This window comes from Lytechinus pictus, chromosome 3 (genome assembly GCF_037042905.1).
Source record: "Lytechinus pictus isolate F3 Inbred chromosome 3, Lp3.0, whole genome shotgun sequence".
In the NCBI taxonomy this organism is placed as follows: domain Eukaryota; kingdom Metazoa; phylum Echinodermata; class Echinoidea; order Temnopleuroida; family Toxopneustidae; genus Lytechinus; species Lytechinus pictus.
Window position 1 is genome coordinate 58,640,478 of NC_087247.1, and position 9,440 is coordinate 58,649,917.

At 31.8% G+C, this 9,440-nt stretch overlaps 1 protein-coding gene across 1 annotated transcript; it reads right to left on the reverse strand.

The window, feature by feature from the left end:
* Nucleotides 1–1,122: 1,122 nt before the first annotated feature.
* LOC129256188 (tissue inhibitor of metalloproteinase-like) lies at nt 1,123–8,136 on the reverse strand. Its single transcript, XM_054894450.2, has 4 exons — nt 6,087–8,136; nt 5,083–5,304; nt 3,936–4,057; nt 1,123–3,373 (listed from the first exon to the last, which is right to left on the reverse strand). The coding sequence occupies exons 1-4, from the start codon at nt 6,214–6,216 to the stop codon at nt 2,897–2,899; spliced, it is 951 nt and encodes a 316-aa protein (XP_054750425.2). The 5' UTR covers nt 6,217–8,136; the 3' UTR covers nt 1,123–2,896.
* Between the last annotated feature and the right edge of the window lie 1,304 nt (nt 8,137–9,440).

Consider the following 9,440-nt stretch of genomic DNA (forward strand, 5'->3'; position numbering starts at 1 on the left):
AACATTTTTGGGGGGTGGACTTGACCTTTAATAAAGGGGAAAATGAATATATGGCGAAGAAAATGCTGGAAGGTGTTTCCAAATTATAAAAAAGACATTATTTGTCAGTATACCATTATTTCTGTAATTTAATTTCAAAGCTAACTCGTATTGAATGCAATTTCATGATGATCATCTTTTTTTTAATACTAGATATCAGCTATTTTGCAGCTATTACATTAATGAACATGACTTCAACCTGACCAATGAAATGTCACATTTGTTGCTGATCTAGGGAGCAGTTTAGTTGATGTTACAGTTGCATTACAATAACAAGCCATAATATCAAATCATGTTGAATTATCTTTCTGATAATCTGAGGGTGAAATTTCACAATGTATTTGTCCATCATTTAAAAGAATGGCATTCTTTGCATCCCTATCTTCAACCTCATCATTATGTTCACAATTGATTTTTTCATCATCATCATCATCATTACTATCATCATTACCATAGCCAGCATTGGTTTCACCATCACTGTCATCAACATCATCATTGTCATCATTAACATCACTATCATGATCATCATCATAATCATCATAATCATCATCATCACCATCATCATCATTATCATCATCATCACTGTCATCAACATCGTCATCAATTTTATCAAAATCATCATCACCATCATCATCACCATCATCACCATCACCACCATCACTATCATAATCATCATAATCACCACTATCATCATCACCATCATCAGCAATATTATCATTGTCATCGTCATCACCAATATAATTATTTATCATGTTTTAATTTTCTTCACAGCAATTTTCTTGTCCAGTACTAATAAGCCCTTCATCCTATCAGGCTATGAAATGTCATCAATCTATGAATAAATCCTAGGTGAAATAATGTTAATCAAAATTAGTCCTGGAGCCTTTTGCAGAAAAAGTTGTGTTTAAACGCAAGTAAAAATATCAAGCGCAAGTCCTGAATACAGGTGCTTCATTGGCTGAAAATCACGTTGTGCAAGATTTTTTTAGTTGCATTTGATCGCAACTCTTTCTGCACCGGGCCCCTGGACATGAATGTCAGTCATGAACAGAAATATAAAATATTTTTAATAGCATTTTTTATAAATAATTTATTTACATTTATATATAACATTGAGGCCTCATCCCCTAATGATGCAGAATGAAACGCAATTAGAGATCTAACTTAGATCTGACTTTTTCATCAAATAAGTTGAAACAAAATCTAAAATTGAGTTTTAATCTAAATCGCTTGCGAATCGTTTGATTTTTAACTAGAATATTTCTGTACACATTTTTTAACTACAGTAGACATTAACATGTACACCAAACAGACAAAAAGAAATGAAAATCTGTACACTCTCGTAAAGTAACCCCCAAATAAACATTCAAGATTCACATTTCTGCAATTCCCTCTCCCTCCTATTTTCCACACATTTTATTTTTTGTTTTCTGAAAGATAAATTAAGAAATAAAAAACAGGTTTCAACTAATTCAAATTCAACAAATTTGTTTCTCTCTTATCTATACACACAATGCTTGAAACACTGGATTGCACTTTTTTCAGCCTCTTCTTATAGGCATATATATGTATTTGAAAAATGAACTAAGTTGCTGGCAATGCAATTGCACAGCACAGAATGATCTCATGCTTTGGTGTTAATTCTGAATGGATGAAATAACTTTTGAGTAGATGCTGGAAACATAATTTTCAAATTAATTTGCAGAATGAAACACTAAACTGGCATAAATTATTCAATTTCATATGAGAATATTATTTTTGAAATAATATACACTTTAAATCATTGCTGAATTAGGCAGATATGATATTTTTACACTGCCTGTCCTATTGTTCCATGCAAGCATTGCAGGTGAGTTGCAGGAATTCACCAGCACCAACAAAGTTCTGAGCATGTTCAAACATTTCTGCATACAAATTAGACTTGCATGCACTTCTGCAGGCAACTGCATGTGAAATACATGCAAGTCAATACTAGTGACCTGCAGGCGACCTGCGGGTAGCAAAACTAGTCATCCAAAAGTCACACGCGAGCCTAACAATGTGACAGAGCCTTAAGAATTTGATGATTTCATTAAAATTGATATATATTTACATAATGCTGACTTGCCAAAGTATCTACTGAATTGGAAAGGAAAACAGTCTTTAAGAGTTTATTTTACAAATTTAAAAGCAAAGTGAAAATATGGTGAAACTTATTATTTTTCACAACAGATAATGATAATAGTTTAAATATTGATATCCATAATTCTTACAGATTTCATTGCAACAAATATTATGTATACACTTAGTAAGGTCTAATAATTCATTGGACTTTAAGGAAAGGATGCTTTAATTCACATTGTGGTTTATACTACAAATAACTTGAATTGACTCACATTGTTTTTCTTCATATTAATTTGATTAATTCATAGTATTTATCATAGCAACTAGTCAAAATTGAGCATTCTCAGGTATACCTTACTGTCTCCTTGATCTATTGATAATGTGTAAGTACTAAATTAACTTTTTCATTAGTTGCTCCATGTCTTTTGAATTATCTGCCCATCCAACTTTGTGATAATAACAATAATGAGACCTTCAAATCATCTTTTCCAGCAACTGAATAATGTTTGACATTTTGGGGAGCCAGCACATTTGAATGTTTTTTTTACAGAAAAACGGCACTATTCAAATGCTGTTTATCATCATACTTATCATCACTTAATACACAAGATGCATTTAAATAGTATGTACACATATTTTCTTTTGAATGCTTTGAATTTTTCATTCTTGATGAGTCTTTTCACACTGATTTATCTTAAACTACCAAATTGAAGAATGGTCAGATATAAGAAACAGTTTCATTTTTTTGTAGTAATCATCCCATTAAAACAGTTGATGTTGTGATTGTTGAATTTGTTGTGTATCCATTAAGTAAAAGTTCAAGGTATTTCACAGGTGGTCTTTTGCCTTGAGCAAGACGTCTCTTCTGCATTCTCCTCTCGTAAGCATTTGCACAGCGCCTAACAAATCTTTTTGAAGTATTCTTGCACCTTAGTCTACGTTTAGGTACATTTACAGGTAAATACTTGTTAGTATGACGATGTCTCCACATTGCCTCACGAGCCTGGTAGCAAAGGTTGTAATCTCTTGAAGGTTCCCACAAGCAAGTATCATTGGCCCATGTACAGTGACTGTACATGGTCTCACAGTCATGAGACTTGTAAAATAAGGATGCAACTGGGTTGTAACGACAACTTCCATCATCCCAAAGAGGTGATCTATCCACATAAGAAGCTGTATAACTGTCTTTAGAATGTGTGTCTATGTTGATGATTCCAATTACGCCTCTTATCTGAAACATAAGTTTAGAATATTCCAATTAGAATTGAAAGCACCTTTTAAAACAAATTTTGGTGATGCTCCATGAGCCTAGTTGTGTGACAACCAATTCTAGGACAACAAACCTTGGAAATTATTCCAATATCCCTTGAATACAGCTCTGACTACCCCTTATCTTCTCGCAGTCAGTAATTTCAAGAAGCTCTTTTGTATCAAAACTTATGGATTGCTATTCATGCTCTTTAAGTTAAACTTCTATTACTGTACTTGGTACCATGAAATTCAATGAACACTTAAACCCTATTAGCATGAGGTTAATTAAAAAAACACATACATGTACCTGTGCAATGATTACTAATTGCTCTGCATTCACACCTGCTCATCATAATTAATTTTATCACACAAAAACACAAGTTTTATTCCCTCAGAATGTTGCTAAATTATTGTAAAATTTGTCTCATCTGTATTTAAGCAGTAATTTTTTTTTTCTAAGCACTCATGTACTGCAAAAAGTTGTTTGTATTGATGCCATTCTCTCACAGGTGCTGATCAGTAAAAGGTGAAGGTCCACTTACCCTGCATTTACAGTTATTGTTGTATATGGATGTCATGCCGAATAACTGTTCTTCCGTTAACTTATCCCATTCTGACCACATATCACAGTATGTCATATAGAAGATGTCCCTAGTATAACGACCTATTGTTAAAAAAAACCCAAAGAAAGTGAATGAGGTGTTTATAATTAGATCAAGTTAGCATTGTTTCTTTATTTAAGAAAAAAATAAATCCTATAAAGGGTTTAATCCATCTGATGTAGTTTTCTCAGAAGACCCTTTATATTATTGTTATACCAAGTAGTTATCATATATTATCAAAACATATATGATTATCCTGATAATATAGTGCAAGCACAAAAATCAGATGATATTTTTTAGAGATCTAAGAATGATGATCTATCAAACTTACATTAATTTCCAACTTCAGAATTGCTAAGCTGTATTAAATCCAAAATTGTCCCATTCCAGGGAAAGGATGTTATTGGAATAAATTAGAATAATGCAATGACTTTGCATTTATTTGGCTTTATGTTATGTTTCTGGGCTTTTTGCCAAGACTCTGATTGGTCAGGATTATAATGTGGATGCGGGCAATAAAATTCAAATTAGAATTACTTGTATTTTTGTTCTTAAAATTTTGACGAAGGAAATTTAAAATGATTCTGGGACTGGTGATGTCTTTTTACATATTTTTAAGATAGTAACATTTATTTGATTTATGTATTTTTGAATTACGAAAGCTTAATTTAAAGAGACAGATAAAGGAGATTAAATTTGCTCTGTATTAGGAAATTTGCTCTCTATTAACTGAGTAGGAAAGAGGATCATGTGATGACTTCCATGCAAATTAGCAGTTAAAAAACATTATCCACTCTCTATTTGTCTGAATATTGATAAGATAATGAAGTGACCAATGATAGGAAGCTAATATCAATACAATTTAAAAAAAAAACATTTTTTTAATACCATCCTTTGAAATAAAGAGTCTAGTTTTTGGTGGAATCTAAAATAAAACAACATTTAGTATCACTTCTTGATCTTGTAACTAACAGAAGGCCATAATTTTTGATGTCTTTTGTTCAATAAGAGAGTAATTTACAGCACGGACCTCTCTTTTTTTATACTTAAAATATCAAATTGCAATGGATCAACCAAATTTGTTCACCTGAGAGTAGGTATTCACCATTCCTGACAAGCCCACTAACACCACATAGTCCACCAGCATCAGGAGAATGAATCCATTCTTCCTCTACATCACCTAAGTAATCACCTCCCTTGAATATACCAAGGATTCGTACACGATAACCAATCAAGAAACGATAATTGATAGGACGAGATTTGTCTGGGTGTTCGATTCTCTTCTTCTCTAAAACTCTCGCCTGGATCACTGTTAACAAATTATGGGGAAGAAAAAAGTTTTTTTTTTCAGTTAGTATCACTTGACTCTGGGGTAAGAAACAAATTAAAAGACAAATGGAACAACATAAAAATTACTTCAACTTTTGTAGTTAAATATTTAAAGGGTCAGCTGTGATTATAACAAATATTTTTGATCAGTAATAGAAAACTATATTGTTTTCATAACAATGTAATTTGCCAATAGAAAGAATATTCACCTTAATATTTGACATGACAAGGGATAAAGGGATTTATCCCAAAATCTCAATTTTTCAGTTTGTATTCAACTATACATGTATATATTTTGTTATCATATAGCATGAATTTGATGGAGTAAGAAATGTCAATCTCAGCAAAAGACTTTTCAGAGTCTGAGGATTCAACTGAGTAAAGTCAGCATGTGATCTCTTTGTAGTATCTCTCTTATTGAATGTTACTAAGGAAAGCTATAATCTAATTTTGTTAGTTTGTCTGAAATAGAATTCTGTCTCATTGTCAATTCAGTCCATTCTCAAACTGTTCTCTACTGATCATGTATTCCCCTGTCAATAAAAGTTTAGATAATAAAAGAGGCAACCATTTTCCAAGAAAAATCCTGTCTGCACTTATCAAGAATCATTCTGTTAATTTGTTCATTCCTGTATTGATCTGATTTAATCAGATATATAGTATATGTTTGGGGATGATTTACAAGACAATTATAAATTAATAAAGCTATGGATTAAAAATTAATTGCAAGTACTGGTTAAAAGAGAGTTGATGGATACTTACCAAAGTCTGAGAAACAATATTTAGTTTGTGGATGATTTACAAGGCAATTACAGGCCTCACTCCATGGCAAAAACTGAAGAAAACAACCAAGAACTACACCACAACGCAAAATAAATTGTCTGAATTCCATCGCAAAATCAAATTAGATAAAATGTGTGAATTTAAGAATATTAATATCCTGATCGGAATGTATCCTTTGGTTATTGACACCTGATGTCAATCAAGAAGACATTCCCTGTACAGATTCCTTATATATTGCTGATGATACCACTAAATATCCTGACACTGACAAAACTGCAACCCCAACAGCTCTTTTTATATACCATTAACCGATGGAGTATCCAACCTCCCCCACCATCCCCTAATTAATACCCAACATGATTCCAAAACTTTTTTTTCTTCCTTCTCATGATGTGGGGGTGGGGTTTGAGACTGTTGGCACGAGCCAAGAGATGTCTACTTTAGATTTACAAGAAAGTAAGAGGTAGACAAAAAGTGGAATGGGAGGGAAACAGTGTCTTTGGTAAGATTGTGCTCTACAACCAATCACAGTATTATTTAACAATATGTAGTCTATCCAGACAAACAACTTACGGAAAATATGTTTTATAGTGCAGTACGTGTGCCTGGCTGTTGAGATCAATATAAAGAGGAATTCCTTTGCTATTAAAGTGTAAAAGCATTTAAAGTAACACTGGTAGATAATAATTTGAGGCCATTAATGGATCAGTGAATTAGGGATTTTTAATTATGCTATGTTTTGTTTGAAGACTAGTTACCTTCCTGGTAAGGTATGCAACACGCTGTTTGTCTCTGATTGCTTCCTGGCATTTACTCTTCACTGTATTTCAGTAGATTGTATTGAGTCTACACTCAAGTTAAGCAGATTACAAGCTTTCTGAATATATATAACTCTTAGTTGTGATAAGGAATGAATATTAATAGCTTTAATTTTCCTTCACTTTTTTTTCTCGTCCACACTCCCATTTCCTCTCTCTCGCTCTCTCATATCTTATTTTTATAATAGCTAACAGATTTTCCATAACCATCTTTCCATGTATTGTATCAAAAAGGGCTTTTGACCAATGTTTATTCACTCTTGTTCTTGGATATGTCTGGCTCAAGTTTGAACAAGTGCAGTGTTTATATAGGTTATATAGGTTTATATAGCTTATTGGACTTATGGCTATTTATGAAAGGATGGTTTCAGTCAATACATCATAATATGACCATGATATTGATATCATAGGGCACTATTAAAATGAATTGAAATCATAAACACCTCAGAGGTGTTTCTTTTAATTGAAATATTTATTGTAGCAATTCTAAAACAAAAATTAAGACATACATTCTTCCATACAAAGATTTTATCTGTAAATGATGAAGAGTAATACATATGAAACAAATTTCGAGAATATATGCTGCTAACTGCTGTAATATATCTTCAATCTTGGCCAGCTTCATGAAAGAATCACAATTGTGACAAATGTGAATAAAATCATAAATCTTAATGTATTAATATAGGGTTAAGAAAATACCTATATTGATTCCAAATAATTCATGTAATGTTATATACTGACTCTGTGCACAATATCTAAGTTGTTGAAAATCAGAGGAAACAAGCAGGCTTAATGTAAAGGAACAAAGTCATTCTGGTGAAAATTATAATTCTAGCAAGATTAGAGGGGTCATTCCAAGGAGATGTAAAATCAAGTTCAAGAATATTGAGTGGATGACTAAGCTGAGAATAACATCTTGCTTGAAAAGTGATTGTACAGATGCTGTTTTCAAATGTTAAGTGCCAATTTGTTAATACCAATTTGATTTGTTGCTTGAAACAAAGAAAGACTCACAAGTAATGGATTTATATCACTAGGGGAAATCCATCAGGCAGTCAGGGAGATTACCCCCCCTCTGAATGAAAATGTAGCTGTTGTAAATTATTTTGAGTTCAATACAAACATGGCTCTAATCACAGAAGATTGTTTCCCCCTGATGTACTGAAGTATAATTTAATATGCAGTAATTAAAACATTTTTAAGTGCTATATATACACAACAAAAAAGTAAGTCCCCCCTTGAACAAACATCAATAATTTCCGAACCAATGCGAGTTTTTGATATATTTTTACATGAGCGTGTAGGTAATTTTATAAGCTACTATCTGAGTAAATGTTATGGACGTATTTTACGTCATAATTCAGTGAGCACCGTCAGAAGGCAAAAATGTCACTTTTCAAAAGTCACAACCCAAATATTATGACTTTGATTCCATTTTATTGGAACTGATTCCACATTCTTATCATGAAATATAGTCAGAAGGCTTGTAAAAGGTACTTTCTAAAAGACGATACAACTTTTTTGGCTAAATTTCACGGTTGAATAAACACAAGTCCAAATTTGCTATAATTGGATTTTTTACACATTTTTATCAATAAAAATTATAGAATATGATAACAGTTATTTTTGGGAAGAGTATCTTCAACAATATTCATCGTTTCACGGTTCAATGAACATTTATTGAAAACAAAAAATACGATTTTCAAATATCATAGGCAAGTATTTTTCATTTTGAAAACTGAAACTAATCTTTTATCAACTTTTTCATTATTTTCATGACCAATTAACATGCTTCAATGATTCAAAGGCGTTTAATCAAACATTCACGCTTGAATGAACATGTGGAATGTGATTAGCTCTTTTTTACGTTATTGGAAAAATTGCAATCAAAAAGGGCTTTTGACCAATGTTTATTCACTCTTGTTCTTGGATATGTCTGGCTCAAGTTTGAACAAGTGCAGTGTTTATATAGGTTATATAGGTTTATATAGCTTATTGGACTTATGGCTATTTATGAAAGGATGGTTTCAGTCAATACATCATAATATGACCATGATATTGATATCATAGGGCACTATTAAAATGAATTGAAATCATAAACACCTCAGAGGTGTTTCTTTTAATTGAAATATTTATTGTAGCAATTCTAAAACAAAAATTAAGACATACATTCTTCCATACAAAGATTTTATCTGTAAATGATGAAGAGTAATACATATGAAACAAATTTCGAGAATATATGCTGCTAACTGCTGTAATATATCTTCAATCTTGGCCAGCTTCATGAAAGAATCACAATTGTGACAAATGTGAATAAAATCATAAATCTTAATGTATTAATATAGGGTTAAGAAAATACCTATATTGATTCCAAATAATTCATGTAATGTTATATACTGACTCTGTGCACAATATCTAAGTTGTTGAAAATCAGAGGAAACAAGCAGGCTTAATGTAAAGGAACAAAGTCATTCTGGTGAAAATTATAATTCTAGCAAGATTAGAGGGGTCATTC